The 18,841-nt window shown below is 40.1% G+C and overlaps 1 protein-coding gene across 3 annotated transcripts in view; it reads right to left on the bottom strand.

Moving 5' to 3' along the window:
* Positions 1-18,841, bottom strand: part of macrod2 (mono-ADP ribosylhydrolase 2) — a 370,465-nt gene that overhangs the window by 225,376 nt on the left and 126,248 nt on the right. For all 3 annotated transcript variants that reach the window (XM_017037301.2, XM_025060625.1, XM_008321936.3), the window contains exon 5: positions 682-798. In XM_017037301.2, coding sequence (XP_016892790.1) covers positions 682-798 — 117 coding nt within the window. The remainder of the gene's footprint in view (positions 1-681; positions 799-18,841) is intronic.

Genomic DNA, 18,841 nt, shown 5'->3' with positions numbered 1-18,841 from the left:
GACTGGAAACACAGCTGTACTTACCTTTAATGATCCATGAAATGACAAGAAAAGGTGACAAAATGCCTTCAAGCTTCCTAAATATGATCCTTTTGTTCCACGGACAAGCATTACTCACGCAAAAGCTCCAAGAAACAAAGGAGGAACACATTTGAACATTTAGAAGAAAATAACTATTTATGGATTTAATATATTTCAAGGTTTAGGGAGTAAATCTTTGTCTCCCAGACCTAGGGTAGAAACCGCTGCTGAATTTGAATTACATTTTAAATTTAAAGCATCAGAATCGGATAATCTTTAGGAAAAATCTGTTGAAAATGGAGAAGTTACTAGTTTGAAGTTACAACTGTTTGCCGTTCTATTATTATTTCAATTATAATAAAGAATGCTCATAAAAATGTTGCATGTTGTATGCTCACATATGCAAAACAATAATTGATAATGATTTTAATAATGACCTCCAAGTCTGTTCTGAGGGAGACAGAAGCTGGAAAGGGGTCCTAACCTTATTAAATTAACTGATGCTGACTTCAAACAAAATCATCTGAACAAAGAATCAACACTGAAACAAAGACCTGCAGTGTGAATGTAGTCTAAATTGTTCAGTGACTATAGTTCTGGTTGGACAGAGTCCTCACGGGGACGCAGTAAAACAATACACAGAAGTATGCTGGTACTCACATCTTGCAGGCAGATCATATCCACAGGTGATCTTGGCTTTGCCCGTGTCACAGCCATTTAGCGAGTGGCACTCATCATACAGACAGGACCCTGCTGCTTTGTGTATGCAGCCATCAACTGAAACACAAACAGATGTACAGAGACAGGTGAGACCTGCACAACCTGGTGAGAAACACAGAAAGGCATGAGGATGACATATTTCAAACAGCCGGGATGATTAGCTGTTTGTTTGATGCTTCAAAGGTCAAGGCTGTGGTTACTGATTTTTTTACTATTTTAAATAACCAAGCTGTGTGTTCCCCCCCAGCAGGGAGATCAGGTGCATTGTGTCCACTATCTGTAGCTGGTAAATATTGACGATCTTTGAAATCGAATTAGCCGGGCAAAGGATCCAATATCGCCTTCGCAACACGGCGAAAATGACAAGATTCTTCCTGTAATCCTTCCCCACTGTCAACACAGATATACAGTGCGATCATTAACCGTATTTACTACCTGCTATCTGCCCTGTTTTTGTCGCTGATCTTATTACGATGGTAATCTGTGTTCTGATTCTGTCACACTATCTCCCTGATACGACAGTGTCCCGACTCTGTGGGGACCACCAGACCCCGCCCTCCTAAGGTTTTAATTTTACCGGGTTAAGGCCACGATACACTTGATTGATGGTGTGTCTGACAAAAGAAGGCAGGGAGATAGAAATCCACATTATCCGTCTCTGAAAGCCTGACATTCCTCCAAGAGCATGTTATCAATCACAGTGAAACATCATAAAATCCTCCTCAAGTTGTCCTGTAAAAATCCTCACAAGCCATTAGAGGATAACAAAGACAGGAGAAGGAACAGTCGCAATCGGACAAACAGATGGCTCTTTTCTCCTCCTGCTAAAACTTGGGTGGTGAAAAGAACAACAGTCAGACCTTATCCATCACAGCTGAAAATGGTAAAGAGTTTAGATAAGTGCGATTTACATATTCAGCCGATAAAACAAAGAGAGCAGGGGTGAATAAAAGAAATAATCTAACTTTATTTCCCCTGATAAAAGAGGGGATGTGACTGGACTAATCTCCGTCTCCACCTGAGATGTAATTATTATTCACACACAGAGCTGAGGAAAACAAAACGTTGAGCGGAGCCGGTGATAAGTTATGTGCTATCTCCAAAAAAATGTAGTTGTGCTCCACATCATCAGTGCAGACAAAGGTCTTTTGATGAGGGATGGTCCTTCTCCTGAGCTCCTTTCAATTTCTCAGGAACGAGGCAACGACAACAGCTGGGCGGAAGATTTTTCCAGCTCTATCAATCATCTTTAATGGACTGAGGGACAGGCGCTTGACAGAGACGAATCCTGATGGCTTTTCGAAAAAGTAACACGAGTGTGACAGTGATGTGGATGCGGGGTGGGGTAAGAATTTGGGAGGGAGGGAGGGTCACTACTGGGACAATAAGAGCCACTTAACGCAACCGACAAAGACGCGTGGCTGAAAGCTCCATGTTTCCTTCCAATGTGCATCGTTTAAACAGGAGTCTGGATCATCCTCACACACAGGACGCATTCATCAGAATTACTACTGTTTTAATGCCAGTGACCGACACTGTGCCTCAGACACACAGTCGATTCACATGTTGTTATTTACACACACTGCTGGTAAAAGTTGTTCCTAAACACCTGGAACCTAAAATATCATCTCAACACTGTGGTTGTTATTGGTTAGTTATCGGACACAGTCAAATGGATTATGAGGGACTCTTGACTGATTCATGTTATTAATTAGAAAGTTAGGATTAATTAGACACCCTAACCTTAAAACACCTTAAAACCTTTAGTTAAGCAATTTATTTAAAAATACAACCACTAAATTAGTGAGACTAAAACATCCATATAGAAAAAGTGATATTACTACGACTCTTTTCCTTCTATCTCTCTCTCTGATTTTATGTTATAACAATCACTTTAATGCTACCACTGTTGTTTGAACAGATTCACTGTATATAAAGAACATACAGTACATTCTTGTACTTGTTTCTGAATATATTATTTACATGAATGAGTGCTGTTGGATACAGGACGTATGGATAAAGGATGTAGGATTTACGAGGTCAAGAGCTAAGCCATCACACATATTTGTACTTTGTGTAGCAGCAGCTTGTAGTACTTAGAATACTCCTAGAATGTCAATCTTAATGTATTCATTGACGCAACAAAGATAAGAACAGATGCACAAGTCATTCCATCGCACGATGACTTTGTCTACGTAATAATTTGAATATGAATAGACTATTCTTGGTCATTACATTAGTTCTTCACACATTTAAATATCAATGGTAAAATACAGGAAAGATATACATATATTTAAAACAAAATGACCAGGAGGGGGAGACCCCTAATGCTAAGTTCAACTACAGTTTCTGACCAGTGTGAATGTGACAGTATGTATTTCTGAAGCTCACACATTGGAAAAAAACAAATCCATATGTCCCATATAGTCACTATATGGCAAATATATGTTGATGCTCAGAGCCTGAGAGACAGACACTTTTGTCAGTTCTGCAAACCCTTCCACTGTATTCTGTACAACGCTGCTCACTGCACAGTGCCAACCTGCTGTGAAAAGTACATCTATGTGCTAGCAGCAGTCAGAGCCCACTGTGCTGGGCTTCATTGTTGTCCACTGCATCCCTGAATAGTCCAACTCTGTTGAGTTATAGTCCACGTATAAATGAATGATGTTGAATGGATGTTTACAAATATAAAATCCTTTGTATGAAAATGTTTTTTACTTAACACACCTGCACTGAACACGATGGCAAAAGGATCACAACAGTGAGTCATTTTGATGAAAATAATAAATGGTATAAAGTTAAAGCAGCAGCAGGACTGTGCAACGAAATCAAGAGTTTTTTTTTACTTTAAATCTGTGAGAAGAACTGCAGTAAAGTTGCACTTAAACAGGTGCAAAGTAAACTATGATCTTTCTGTGGTCAGTAAGGACAGGAAAAATTAATATTGCCCTTTATGCTGTCATGCCGTTTTACCACAGGGATCCGTGCTCCACAGGGGGCTGATATCTTGCCTGAGCACCTGAGAAACCGAGAGAGTAAAAACCTAGTCTTCTGAGATTCATCTCTGAAGCTAAACAGGAAAAAATGGAGATAACAGTGTAGCTTTTATGACTGCTGCTTCTCTTGTTCTCAGTTGCATAAATCACTTACTACTCTGATGACAACTCGTGTCGCAACTGTTAATCTGGAGTCACTGAGTCTCCACAACCCAGGAAGTGTTAATCTGGAGTCACTGAGTCTCCACGACCCCATTGGTCACAGTGTCAATAAATGAGATAATGAACTGATCTGGACAATTGCCTGGAACGTAAGTGATACAAAAACCTGATTTACTGTTGTTTTCAGACTGCTCTGTGAAGACAGTAGACTAAAACAGATCCATCATGGACACACATATGTATCTCAACAGCAAAATGTCAAAAAACTTACTTCAAAAATTCAAATATGGTAACAAAATGTGAGGCACAGGGAACTGAGTGGTGGATAAATTCCTACATTTCCATTACTGTTGCAACCAGAAGGAGATCTCTGTTCCCACAAGTGCAGATATGACCCACATGTAATTTGCACATCAATTTATTTCCTTCTTTAAATGGTATTCCAGCATAATTCCCAGCAGAGTTCTACTTTACAGATGCCGGCAACACTGCAAATCCCTCCTAACGAAGAAGGAGGACGATCAGTTTAGTATCCATTTGTTCTCCAGGAAAATTCGACAAATATAAATAGTGCTGTAATTTGTATGGTTTAATCACACTTTCATACTTTATGTACTTCTGATAATGTACAATTCCAGTAGGAGTAGGATTTTTGCAGCAACACTGCAGAAGTCTGCAGTATTCAGTACCACAGACACATGGATACATAAGTACAGTTAGGAGTAGGAGAAAAAGGAATACCATGAATGGCAGAAAAATTATAGAACATTGAAAACTGAGAGGAGGAGGAAAGGTAAAAAGTATAAATATAAAAAGATGAACTTACTAATTACTGAAAATATAAAAGAAATACATGGAAAAGGATGGGGTTGTGGGGGCTACGTGAAATTTGTTTACATAAAATCCTAGCACCTTCAACTGCTAAAGGGAAGAAAATTGCACATATTTAAAGTAAAACATGGAGGCAGAAAGTGAAAAAAAAATACGTGTTTCTTTAATAAACAACAATTCATGTACGTAGTTCAAACTCTTTTTCGGTGAAATGACAGTTCTAAAAAATAAACCCAGCAGCAGATAGAAGCCAAAACATTATCATGTTCTGGCTGATGTGAGGTAGAACATAATGTTGTATTTCAACTTATTTTAGGGCTTCTTTATGGAGGCCATTTCATTTAACAGGCTTAATATTCAGGCAGCGGCAGCATCTGCTTCTGTCCACCCCTCTACTGGGCTTCTTCAGCCCCTGCTGAAAAATACAACAGTTAATACCTCATCTATCTCTCCTCGCAGCCTGCCACCGCTCCAGGCCGGCCCAATGTGGGGCAAAATATTTATTCATCTTTTCAGAAAGAGCTTCCCCGAGCAGCTACTCCGGCAAGTTGGCTCTGCTAATGAAGATAACTTTGAGCTGTGGCTGGACGGTATCCCTCTGTTCTCATAATGGGAACAAGGAGCAAGCAAGAGACAGAGGGACGGACATATTGAGGGAGACAAAGAAGACAAGTGAGAGTATGTGTGGATGTGTGTGTCATTGTGGAGCAGTTCGAATAAGTTACTCAGCTGTAACCTTGGCTCCTGCCATTGTCGGAGACACCTCGGCCTCGTCCTCTCAAGGCTCCGTTCCCACGTGCATTACGGGACTCGTCAAAGCTCCGCTCACCCTCCCTGGGCTTCTCCCAGGCAGCGGCGAAAACCAAGGGCTTTCAATCGCTCCCTCAGACACAGTGACTACCTGCTCTGCTCCCATTACAATACCCTGCTTTTCAGAAATAGTGTCAGCTGCAATTTTCTCTCCTAATTATTTTCTGCTCCTCCGAGGTTTAAGTTCAGGACTGGAGCCAGAGGAGGCAGAGCAGGGTGGTGCAGGAGCGAAGGCGAGAGTTGGATTCAACCCGGCAGGATGTGGACAAGTCTGACTATCAGTACATAATCTAACAGAAGGGAATGGGATGTCACCTATATCAGAGTAGGCCACGTCTTTGTACAATCAGTTTGTGTGCAACACCCAGTGAACCACATCTGACCAACAACTCTGACAGAAAAAAAAACAAAACAAACTTTTATCCAGTGCTCTCGTGAACCAACACTCATGATTTTGGCACAGAGTGAATAAAGCTCATATTGTATTTCGCCATTTTTTTGGCAGTATCCATGGCAGCGACATAGCTCATCTCTCCTTACAGAGCTCTCGGAGTTGTGCGCTGATCAAAGCCGCCCCACAATCCCACCTCTGTGATTTACGACGGCGTTCTCTCCGCTGCAACTTTCACTAAAGGAGATAATGAGTTGGATTAGTCGTTAATCATGTGCCAATCAGAGATGTGGATGAACTAAATGTCAGGTGGAATATGCTAAAACTTTTGCGCCTTCTCCCTTGTGACACTGGATTATTACTCCTAATCATTGCCGTTTGAATGCAACAGGAGCCACGCGGCCCTCTGCTGTAACAAAGTTCCCAGCAAAGGGATACCCATAATACCTCGGTAAACAGGGGATTTGGACTAATAAAATGTGAGGCAGATGTTACTCTCTAAAGTGACATAAAATACCTCAGGCTTACATGACTCATAATTCCCCCGACGCTGCTGTGAAAGCAGCAGCCGGAATAAATGGCACAAGAATCACAGGTTCCACAGTAGCAGAGTGGAACCATGTTATTATTGACAAACAAGTCAGCCAATAGTCTCAGGTTCATGTGAAAGCACGCAGCTGAAAAACTGGAAAAACTGAGGGACTAGGATGAGGAAAATGTGCTTTTGTCTCATTTTTATAATTATAATAGTATCAGAACTGTATCTACACTGTTCAGGCAACTTGTTCATACTAGGACATAACCAGGCTGCAGTGTTTGCACTCTACAAACTTGCTTTATTTAAAATTACTTTCAGTGTTAATGCTGCCTCTGAGTTGAGCCAACTAAGCAGTAAAGCTGTTGTTCCCAGAGCCGTAAAGAAATGTCAGGTTAAGTTACCACAGCTCATGTGACACAGTCGTTGGAAACCTGGAGACCAACAGCTGCGGACGACTCGGTGCCAAACTCCAGCCATGCTAAACTGACCGAGACAAAGGAGACGACCTGGACTTCACATTCAGAGTTGTCAGCCCTAACCCTTTACAGCCCTGTTCTGTTGTTCCAGGACTGTGGGTCTGTGGCAGCGGAGTCACTCTGTCTAACAGAACCTGAGCAACTGTTTACTTTTTAGAACACAAGACACAGCAGGTCAGCAATATATTATTAGAAGAGCTTGTCTTTCCAGAAGTTGACGTGTCCAACTGTTAACAAATGAAGTAACTGTAATGAAGTAATGAAGTCACTGATGGAAACCTGACCACTGTGTTTAATTTACTTTCATTTGGCAGGGCCAGAGAATTGTCTTATTTTGATTTTAAATGTTTTTTTCATGTTTATATTTTCTAATATTCTAATACAAATCATGTTTGTTTAAAAATTGGGAATTATTGCTGAAAAAATGTAATAGAATTTAATATATGACAAAACAAAATAAAAATAGAGGCTTCTTAATGAGCCAATAATTCAAATAGAGTACGTTTGTGTTTAACATGTTTCTGTCATGTCGTGTTTCTTTTTATTTCTCTTATTTTGAGTACTGTGTTCCTGACTGCACACAGAAAATAAATTGACAAAATTGACAACATTCATGGTCAAAACCTACTCTGTGATATTCTCCAGTACAAAAACTATAACCATAGATCAAAAGCCAAGAGCAGAACTTAATAAAAGCTAGTGTTCCATGAAGAAGCCGTCGTGTGGACACATGGCACCACTGCTCACAAAAAGATCGCCTGCCTGATGAAAAATCCTACATTTATGTCCACTACTCTATCTAGGCCTTAAGACATGCTTTCATTCTGGACACGAGGGCGGGGGTGGTGTCTTCATAATCACAGATATACACAAAACGTCTCTTTCCGCCTCCTCTCTCTATCCTTTAATATCACCTTTGACTCCTCATCCAGACTCCAGTTACAAACAAGTGCTCTGTCAATGTGGCTATTATTGCTTCGTCTCCTAGGTTAGATTACCTTTGGCACCTCAGCTCTAGCATTACTGCCCCAGGAATGAGAGGAGAGGTGAAGGGAATGTCACTCCACAGTCAAAGAGGAGACTCACAGCAGCCGGTCTTTAATATCAAACCTATATTGCATGACCATTGTGTTGCACTGGTCATGTGGGTGTCTTGACATGAAGCGGGTTTTGTTCCAAATATGATTTGCTTAGCTGCAGGAGGCACCAGAAATATACAACAACACAAGGACCAAGTTTGAAAGATGTGAAACTAAATGAGATTTACAGAGAGTTGTAGTGCAGTGGGGTGTGGACAGAGTGTGGACAGAAGGCAGATTTACCATTGCAAGGAAATGCAGTAGTAAGGTTAATTATTTTACCATAGATATGAGTGTTGGTTGGTCACTATATGTGACCCTATGATGGACTGGTCAACTGTCCAGAATAAACCCACCCTCACCCCTAAGACTGCTGGAACTGGCTGTAGCCCTCCCCCTCCACCCTTACAAGAGAAGAAGCAATAGAGGGGAAGTTATTAACTGCAGAGCATGAGTTCTATCCACTGCTGCGCGTTGAGCTCCTACTGTAACCTAAGGCTGTTTTAAAGGATGAGCCACACACAGCAGAGCAAATTAGCCATCACTCCATTCATGTGTGTCTCAACAATTGACTGTTTACTATTTGAAATGCATTTCCAGCGGTCCGTGGATTCAAGGAATCAAAGCACTTCTGAACAACCCTGAAACATAAATGAGAACAACATGACACGCAGGTAAATCCTTCCTTTGAGGGATTCTGACATCAAAGAAATCTAACAGCAGGGTTTCACCAGAGTGCTGCTGCTCTGCTACTGTAGGAGGAAAGTTAAACATGTGAAATGCACCCTTTAAAAAGTCATTGGACAAAAGGTGCGTGTTAAATATATATATATATATATATATATATATATATTTAATAATCTGGGTATGAACAGAGTGAAACACACAACATAATCCAGTACTTAGTAGTATTGCATTGCTCGTTGTTTTTTTTAAATATGGTCCCACCATTGACCACTAAGGGCTTCTCTTGGACTGCATCAGCAGTCATAGTCAGATTTAAAATATTTGTTGTTTTTCATATTTGACACATACAGTTTGACTTTACCATTCTGGCTGGAGTCCTTTATATCTATATACGTATATATATATATATTTATATATATAAATCCTATTAGCCAGACACATCATTTTGCTCCTTAATAACATTTCTGTTTGAAATCAATAACACACACAACTATGTCTGCACACCTACACACACACACACATACACAGAGACATAATTAAATGTCGCCTTCTGAAGAAATTGCCCTCTTTGGGAAATTAGGCTAATGCGAGACACACACTAATGTTGAGAAAATACAGCGCGCAAACACAGCCCCCAGAGTGTATCCTGACCGGTGCCATCATAAATTATTCCCCCGCACAGAGTTCATACTTGAGTCACCCATGAGAGGCGGCTGGGTGATGGTAAAAGATGGCTTTTCTAAGAACAACCTGGCTAGAGGTTAGAGTTGGAACAGAAGCACTTTGTTCTTTGCACACACTGCTCTGAGAAGCAACACCAGTGGACGGGACGAGACAAATGCACATAATTACTGTGCAATTTGAATAGCGCGCTTTAAGGCAGGTGAAGAGGGAGTGTGATGTGGCCGCTCCACACACTCGTATCTCCAGGCCAGTCTCTTTGGCAAGATCATAATTGCAGGAATGAAGAAAGATGAAAACAATAAATGAAAGGCCACCACTTTGGATTAAAATGCATGAACAGCTGTTGTTATTATGCATGCTTCTTTGGTTTTGCTGCAGCCAGCGACTGAACAAAGCCCACAGCCCTGTGTAATACATTAACATTTGCACAGCAGCTACAGAGTGTGTTCAGAAACAGGAAAATTCTGTTGTTTTTTTTCTCCACACACTCCACACTACTGCTGAAACTGACTCGGATGTTTTTGATTTTCTTACATGTCCAAGATGTGTCGCAGTTTATGTGGGATAAGACTGAAAACATAAGAAAGGAAGAATTGGGTTTTCAGGCGTTTGATATGAAATTTCTTTGGTTGATAAACCACAAGCAATAACCATTTAAGTAACAATAAAATCCGATGAGGTTTTTATGACAATGCCATTTGCTGTGGTTTGATGGCGCTGAAAGGACTTCAGGGTTAATATCTGAGTGTCTACTGTTTTTACCCCTGCCATTCATCTACAGTACACCGTCGCCTCTTTTTCAGACAACATTTGAACTTAGATCAAATGCATTTCTACAGTGTACTATTACAGCGCTGTGTCAACACAAATCTTACACTGAGTAGAACCTCACAGTGCAAAAAAAAAAAAAAGCTAAAATACATATAATGGTAAATCACGTGAGGTCAAGAATGGATTTAAAAAAAAATCTGACCAAAAAACTGTGCTCATGGCAAGATCATATTTGTCAAATAAAAAGGTAGAATTCTGGGTGCTCATTGTTTGAGGACTGAAATCAAGTTGTTGTTTTTTTTATTCTACTTTTACTTTAAGGGAAAAAAATAAAACAGATGGAACTAGATCGAAACCTGTTGCAACCGTTCAGTAACTTTAACAGGTTCAGCTCCATTTTTCTTTTTTTGAAGATTGATATTGATTTTCCAGTCCTAAAAACCTGATTAAATAAAGCACGACGCTACTCAATGTTTGACTGAGAAACAATGGTGAAAGGTGGTGTAGTTATTCAAAAATGATATTTTGACATCATAACATCTGTCCTTTTGACTTTTTGACCCACATGGAATGATGCCAAAAAGTTAAGGGAGTCATGTAGAAACTGCTCCTGAATGTGCACAAGGACAGAAGAGTTAACAAATAAGAAGAACTGAAGAAGCCTCTTGGATGAGGGGTGAAACATCTTCAAGAAACCTTTGGGTAAGATAAGATGTAAAGATGTACACTAAAAACTATAAACTTTTTGTTGTTGTCGTGGTTTTGGTTTAAATGTGTTACAGAATGACAGATTTCCTGGAAACAGCACTGTGATTCTGAAAAATTACACAATTACAGGCAAGCATTTTCTCTTTGTTCCCACCGGTTATATAAAATGTCCTTTTTAAAATAAATTGTCAACCACACAATTAAAGTCGTTAAAAAAAAAACTGGCTGCTGAGTATACAGATGATTTTTTGCATTCATGAGGCTGAAGTAGAGGTATTACAGGCCTGAGTGACTTTTATCACACCTGCAGATTCACAGTTTTATCAGCTATGAAAATCATTGCCCTTCTGTGGCTGCAGGAGTAAAAGAAAACAATGGCCACTGTGGCCTGAGCCGGGGCGAAATCCACTCCCGTGATTTATCTGACGCTGCCCTGACAACTTTCTTGCAGACTCCCAAAGTGTGCTATCTATTAATTGAGGCTGTGTCAGCACAGGGGAGATAAAGCGTCCGCAGCTGCCCACAGAAATGTCTTCTCAGTCCCAGCTGTGCAACACAAATCAAAGACCCCGGCACTGGGCTGGACTGGAACGGCACAGAGGCCACCTCCACACACAGACACAAAGCTCACATGAGAAACCTCTCATTTAATACCTTTTATATTTTTGCACGACTTCTCACCAGCTAGGTGATAAGATTTTACTAAATGAAGCCTCTTGTCGCGGCCGTGGGTCTGTGGACATGAAAAGAATGAGTACTGCAGTAGTGCAGCTCAGTTCCCCGTGGGTCGAACAATGCATCAACGCTTGGCACACAGCTCATAGACTTGACTTATAAGCATGCCCATGATTTGCCTCTTGACTCCATGTCCTTCATAAACGATCTTGCTGTGCTTGCTGTCCTCGCAGGCTTTACCGCAGTGAAAAAAAAGCTTCCAGCAGACTCTTCGGCAGACTCTCAGCCCCCGGTGTCCTCAGCAGAGGGCTGACTTCCTCCCACTGCCTCTACTTGTAAAAGCCCTGTGTGGTCTCACTGCACAGTGGCCATGCAGCCTGGGCTTCATGTCATTGCTCCTTTCTGTAGATCCAAGGATTAACAGAAATGGGGCTTTTATAATTATACAGTCCTGACTTCAATCCTATCCTGCTGGTCCTTTTAATTAAGCGGATAATTTTTCTCTGGGGAAGGTCGGCCTTAAAATACTTACCGGCAAATTTCAAAAGGCGACTTCTCTTGAAACTGAGGTACAGATCTCTACAGTGAAGCCTATTCATTGTTAACAATACAGTTCAAGCATATCAATCCTTTTGTGAGTATTCTAGGGTTCAATCTTACAAAAAACAAACAAAAAAAAGCAACACGTTAATGCGCCCGCTCAAGCTTTTCCTTCGTTTCGGCGTCTTTGCCTCAGTGACAACTGTTAAAGCTGCTCTGCCTCTGCAGCGCGGGGGTGAAATCTGAAGGGTAATGGAGTGCTCTGTCACTCACACCTTTGTGAATGACACTGACAATAATAATGAGGAAAAATACCTGGTCATCCTCCCATTCAACTGTCTCACTGAAGGGACGTGTGCGTGCTCCCCAATGGGCAGCCACGCAGCCACGCAGCACTCACTCTTCTCTGGAGATGTGTTATTATTCAAATGGAACTCCATAATGGCTCCAACAATGACAGCATCCTCGGAGCTCTTCTTCCACACCTTGGTTTGGTGCCCAGTCATTTTAAAGCCAATATTTGCATTCATTCAACACAAGACAGTTGAATTCTGACTGTCTTAGAAAGAACACAAATATAAACATAGGGTTCACGTTGAAACAATGGTAAGTGCTCTTACCATAGAGCCAGAAGAAGACTGTTGGCCTGTGGCAACTGTTGGTCTTTCTATATGGAGTCTGCATGTTAGCGTAGGTATTTAGGGTTTGTACTGTAAGAATTGAATCACATTGTGATATAGTTACATGCATCATTGCCTTACATAATAAGTGCCCCAACATAAAATGTACGTATAAATTATGCTCAGTTTATTTGAGCAAATGAATATAATTGTTGCCTGGTTAAATTTTACAACAACAAAAAAATAAAACTACTACCTTGTAGCACAGTAGCGTTGCTTCTTTCAAGAAAACCAAATTTATAGACTGTGGCATTGCACAAGCGAACCAGCGAACCATCATTAAACATTTGGATTTATCCATCATCACATACACTGATTCCAAAGTAGGGGGCAGGGCCCCATTGGGAGCATGATTCTGCCGTTGCAAATGGTCACAATAATGGATTTAAATGTATATATTTGTCAAAAGATTTGACAAAAGAACACATTAAGTTGAGCACCTGCCACATTTCTTTTCCTTTTGATTCAAGATACCTAAGGGGAAGAATTAATATGAAACAAATCAGAGAGCCCTGAGGTGAGTGGCCTGCTGTTGAATGAAGTGACAGCTTGTTACGTGATGGATCATAATTGATGCCAAGCGTTGCAACAACACCTGTGATTTTATTCCTTCCAAAATGTGCTTAAATCTGTTCATCATGCCAAAATAAGCTCAGATAATGAGGATGTCCGACCACCTGGACCAGGCCTAACAGTGAAAACACTGTCTTTAAGGGATCGTCATTTCAGATTTTAAAAAAGAAAAACACTGGTATAACATACTGTTTGTAGAACAGGCATAAAAAAAACATGAGCGCAATTTGAATTAAAATCTATAAATATGTCAGTGAACGCCACTGTTGTTGAAACTCTTTAAATTGTTCATTCCGACGACTTTATGGAAATAAAAACAATAAAACATAAAACAAACAAACATTTGTTTTAAATCACGGTGTTGTACATTTACCTTCCTGCACATTTCCAACATCTCTCCGTTAGTGCAAAAAAAGACAGAAAAACCCAGAGGCTAATTTATTTAGTTAATTTAAACAGACAACCATGTATGAACACAAACATGTTGCTGTACAATAGCATCGTATTTTTGTCAGCATCGACCTCGGCTTAGAGTAACCCAAATGATCCTTCAATGTATGAGAGACTGAGAAGTGCAGCGTATTTAAATAACTACTATATACAAAGAAAAGCACTAAGGAAGGGACGAGTGTGACTGTGCAAAGAGAATTAACTGGTTTTATAGGGTTGAAATATATTCCACATATAAATAAAATGCAAAGCTGGCAGTGTATACGAGGCGGGAACTTTTTATAGACTAGGGTCCAGTGCACATACAGAATCTTTTTTTTTCTTTAATTTATTTTCTTATTTACAACACACTTACAAAACAGAATTGAAAACTGAAAAAGGACATGAATAATGTCAGACAGACTGTCTTTATTCTTAGTTCAGTATCAGAGCTGAAGACTTCTCTTCACTCTACATTGTGGAGTCGAGTGATAAGCGGCGTGTGCTAACGTGGTAATTTATAAATCCTCATGACCGCCGAAGTCACTGAATGGGACTCAACCTACAAACCTGCTGTCGACAAAGCTGCTAGGTGTGCAGCATGTAGAACAACTGGGCCTGGGATTGGTACCACGACCCAACCGTTGATAACAACTGTTCTCACAACTGTCAAAAGCATAGTGGTGTCTATATATTATATATTGGCATAAATCCTCCAATTGCCTTCAAAGTTGAACTATTTCTATGCCAAGATTGCGAATGAAATGAAATAAAAAAGAAGGAATTATTTAAAGAGGTTGAATTTTTCAAATTCAAATGAAAACTGTTCTATCTGTCAGTACATTAAGCACTAATTAGCGCATTTAATTATGCCATAAACCAGATCCATATAAAAATGCTGTTCACTTTTAGCAGTGGAAAATAAAGCATCAAAACCAAAAAGACCAAAGATATCGCATGAGACATTTTTTCCCCCACTTCAGATATTGAAAAACAAAAAGGAGAAAAATCTGACTTTATGGATTCACGTAATTGTGTGTGGGCTGCACACAACAATTTTCTTACATCTCCCGATCCTCACTATGGGATATAATTTTTATTATTATGGGATTTTTTTTCACTCTTCTCCATCCTGGTGCCGAAAAAGAAAGAGCCTGGCATTGGGAAACAAGTTTAGCGTAATCCTCCCATTTCCATTCCCATTATATTTTCAAAAACCAGGTATGAAGCAGGTGATTGATTTTCTCTGTTCCTCTATCAGCGCCTCTGATCACTTGTGCTGAGAACGTGGCAAAGGAGAAAAGGGAACAGAGCAGAGCAGAAGCTCAAGGGTAATTCTTATGTCATTCCACTAAACAGTAGATTCATCCTCGCCCTGTTGCTATGGTTGCAGTGCGGCAGAAAAAAGAGTGTAAAGTGTAAATCCGACCATTGATCACTTGTTTATATTTTCATCATATCTGCTGGTTTAGGTGAAAGGTGCTATTGGACTGGGGCTTTGACAACAAGCGAGATTTAAGGGTTTAATAAAAAGGCTGACATCAATGGTGGGAGTCGCCACTTCCACTGAGGGAATTACGGTAAAAAAAATATCTTATTTACCGCAACAAAGCATGTGCAAGGAAACAACAAGGGGGGGGGGGGGGAGGAATTAAACCATTTATTAAAAAGATGTAATGTTGGAGTGTATTTGTGACAGGACTGGAGGGCAGACGTAATGAATAGTTTCTCTGAAGTCATTTAGAACAGACAAAAACTAGTTTAGTGTAATTGGATTTTCATAGGGGTGGGGGTGTTGTCCCAGTTCTGGAACTGAGCAGTCTTTGTGGAGATGCATTTAAAAGCCCGGGTGTACAGACGGCTACTGTAAAATACTGCATAATTATGCATTTAAATGGAAGGCGGATGAAAGCGGCCACTGCCGGTCTGTATTAACAATGAGGGTACGGTCACACGTACATGGTCACAGGAGGAGGATAATTGCCTGCAGAGGTAAATGAGGTGTCATGAGTTTGGGCAGTGTGGTTATGATGGTCTGAATGTGGGCAGCACTGGATGTAATGCACAGGGAATGGGTTCAGTTCAGTCACTGTGAGGTGGTGATTGTTTAATGAGCAGCTAATATCACCACTTTAAGTAGGTCACCGGAACTAAAGCTAACAGTTGCTGTTGCCCGTAGTACTTCAGTACTGGTGGCAAACCAGGTCTACTTTAGCACAGGTACTGCAGTAGTGAGATGATCGATCCATAATGAAAAAATGATTTGGATATGAATATAAAAATATTTTTGTTTTAACACTGCTTTATCGTAATCCTTTAATTTTCCCATTCATTCATATATTACTTACAAAACAACGTTTAAGGTCATCATGGCCCAAAGCAAATATCTAAGTCGGCTTCTTTTTGGTAATGGCACTGTTGCCTATGCCTAGCAATTTCCCTGTCTTTTTTTCCTGGTTTCTAAAAACCCTTTATAATCACTGTTGAAAGAACATGAGATAGCTACTGTGCTTTCTCTGGTGTTTCTCCAAGATGGTACTGTGACTGATCTTTAAAGCTCGAACCCAAGCTCCGGTTGGTCTTTAGCTTTCCACAACAATTAATGGGAAAAGGGAAAACACAAGATGGTACTTTAAAGCTCGAACCCATGTGTTTAATTGTTTGGTGGCAATTAAAGGCTTACGACGATGAGTTCACTACATAAAAAAACATTTAAATAAAACAGTTTCTTATGAAAATATTTAGATTTAGAAAATGCTAACAATGATGTTGCTTACATTAAATAAAGTAAATCTGAATGCGTGCTTCATTGAGAGAGTACAATAACAGGGTGTGTCTTCTCCGTGGCCTGTAAATCGAGAGGATGACTGAAAATCACTCCAAAACGATGCCAGGCCGCCCCTTTAACTAGGCTGATGAAAGGATCAGAGTCAGGATTAGGAGCAGAATATAAGCTCAAGCCAGATGCAACAGTGGCCAGTTCTCATATTTTGCAGGCAGCAACGCTTACTTGATTTAGAACCTGTGTTTTTCCAGAAAGGCTTTACGTCAAAGGACGACTTCTGTCAACAGGAAAGACTACTGGCTCAGATGAGGAAACCACACAGTTAGCTGTGTGATGTTTAGAGGACGTGCACTTCAACCACATGCCAATCAACGAGCAAATTAATGTTCCCATTAAGAACACCAGGAACTGATTCAGCTGCTGAAGCTTAAGCTGGATACAACTAAAGAGGGACGGGGGATGACCTTTTCAGTGACCCTTATCAATGAAGCCTTGCCTGGAGCACGACCTTCTGAATGACCTCTGTGTCAGAGGTTGATCAGGACAACCCTGCTTAACCTTTCAATGCATCGGCCCATGAGGCCATTTAGCATCATTTGAAATCATGTGTCAGAAGGCGGCCAGCATCTGGCAAATATTTTCTCAATAAAAGAACAAAATGGGGAAAACATTTTTCTTCTGACAAGACGGGTTCCAAGTACACAGGGCCCTTGACTGAAAACGAAAAAAAAAAAAAAAAAGGGTTAGTACTAACAGGATGAAGAAGAACTGAAAGTCCACTAGAAACTTTTCTAATGAAAAACATTTCTTTATTAAGCAATTTATTCATGCTCTTTATTTTTCAACCCACAAACATTAATTGAAAATGCCTAAAATAAAGAGAAAAATGTGAATTGATAAAAAAGTTTCTGGTTCACACAGCAGGTGCTAATGAAATATTTCAGAGCTCGGGATTTTCTCGGTCGAACCAACCATCTCACACAGCACCGTTACACAAGCACGGAAACAAAAACAACCCAGTCAGTCAGTGAGGCTGTGACTGACACGAGCTGACAGTCAGCTCCACACTGGCTTCCTCATTCTGCTGAACAAAACACGACTGCAGGGATAAAATGGAAAACACATGTGACCAGCAGGAAAAAAACAAACAACAAAATCCTCTTTTATGAACCAGAGGAGGACGAACTCTGTTCGTCATCCCTCTCGTCCCTGTGTGTGTTTTGGTCATGCGCTACAGTTGTGGGTACACAGTTCATTACTGTGCAGAGCAATGTAACAGATGGCAGCTCACTGATACTGTCTGATAAAATCCCTCAGTCAGAGTTTATGTTAATGTGTGTGATAATCAGACAGTAATTGTTGAATTTATTTTCTTACTTTTTCATTCCTTGTTAAAGTGGATTTCTCAAGTCAGGGAACTATAAGCGTGTTTTCTGCATTATTACTGTATATGTAGATGATATACTCATACATATATATATAAGATATATCATTTCTATACAAATATTTTTTGTAGTGTGTGTCAAAAATGCCACACCTTCCTGGGTTTCTTCTGAAGTCAAGGTGTTCTGAAGAAGAATTACAATAACTAACTAATAATTAAGCAGTTGATTTCAAATATTTACAAGGGAAATTACTACAATATTGCTTTGAGTGACAGGTCAGACTTGAAAACATTATACACTGCGCATGATAAACTAGTGCACCGTCCAAGATGCTCAATTAAAATATCCATAATGTCCAAACATCTAGGAGTTCATATGATATGAAGTCACAAAGTCAAGATTACCAATGACAAGCTCCCTCTACGAAAACAACACTGTCTGAAATGCTCGTGCTCTTATTTTGAAAAAAATAATCCACCAAATGTTTTTTTTCTGCCTTCGTGCTGGCTGCAGCTGTTGCAGGGGAGGACACCAGATGTTACTAATTTTCCCCAGAAACAGTCATGCTGGCAGTGAAAAGTGGTGATCACAGAGACTTAAAGTCATAAGATAACACCTCACGCAAAGACGAGAAACACTTTCAAGGTTACACAGCAAAAATGAAAATATCAGAGTGGTGAGGAAAAACAAGTCAAGGCACAGACAGGGTGTTAAAAAAGGGAACAGACAGAAGAAGAAAGGGCCATTCAGAGCAGACCAGTACTATATATATAAAAGTAAAGTGAAACGTACTGTATGTGCTTGTTGAGGAATGGATTGCAATAGCAAAGGTTACCATAGAACTGTACATTTTCTGGACAAATATTTACACTACAAAAAACTATAAAATGGTTTGTA

This window comes from Cynoglossus semilaevis, chromosome 12 (assembly GCF_000523025.1).
Source record: "Cynoglossus semilaevis isolate Cse_v1.0 chromosome 12, Cse_v1.0, whole genome shotgun sequence".
NCBI lineage: Eukaryota > Metazoa > Chordata > Actinopteri > Pleuronectiformes > Cynoglossidae > Cynoglossus > Cynoglossus semilaevis.
Note: the sequence above shows the minus strand (reverse complement) of the source record. Positions and strands in the feature narration are given on the sequence as shown.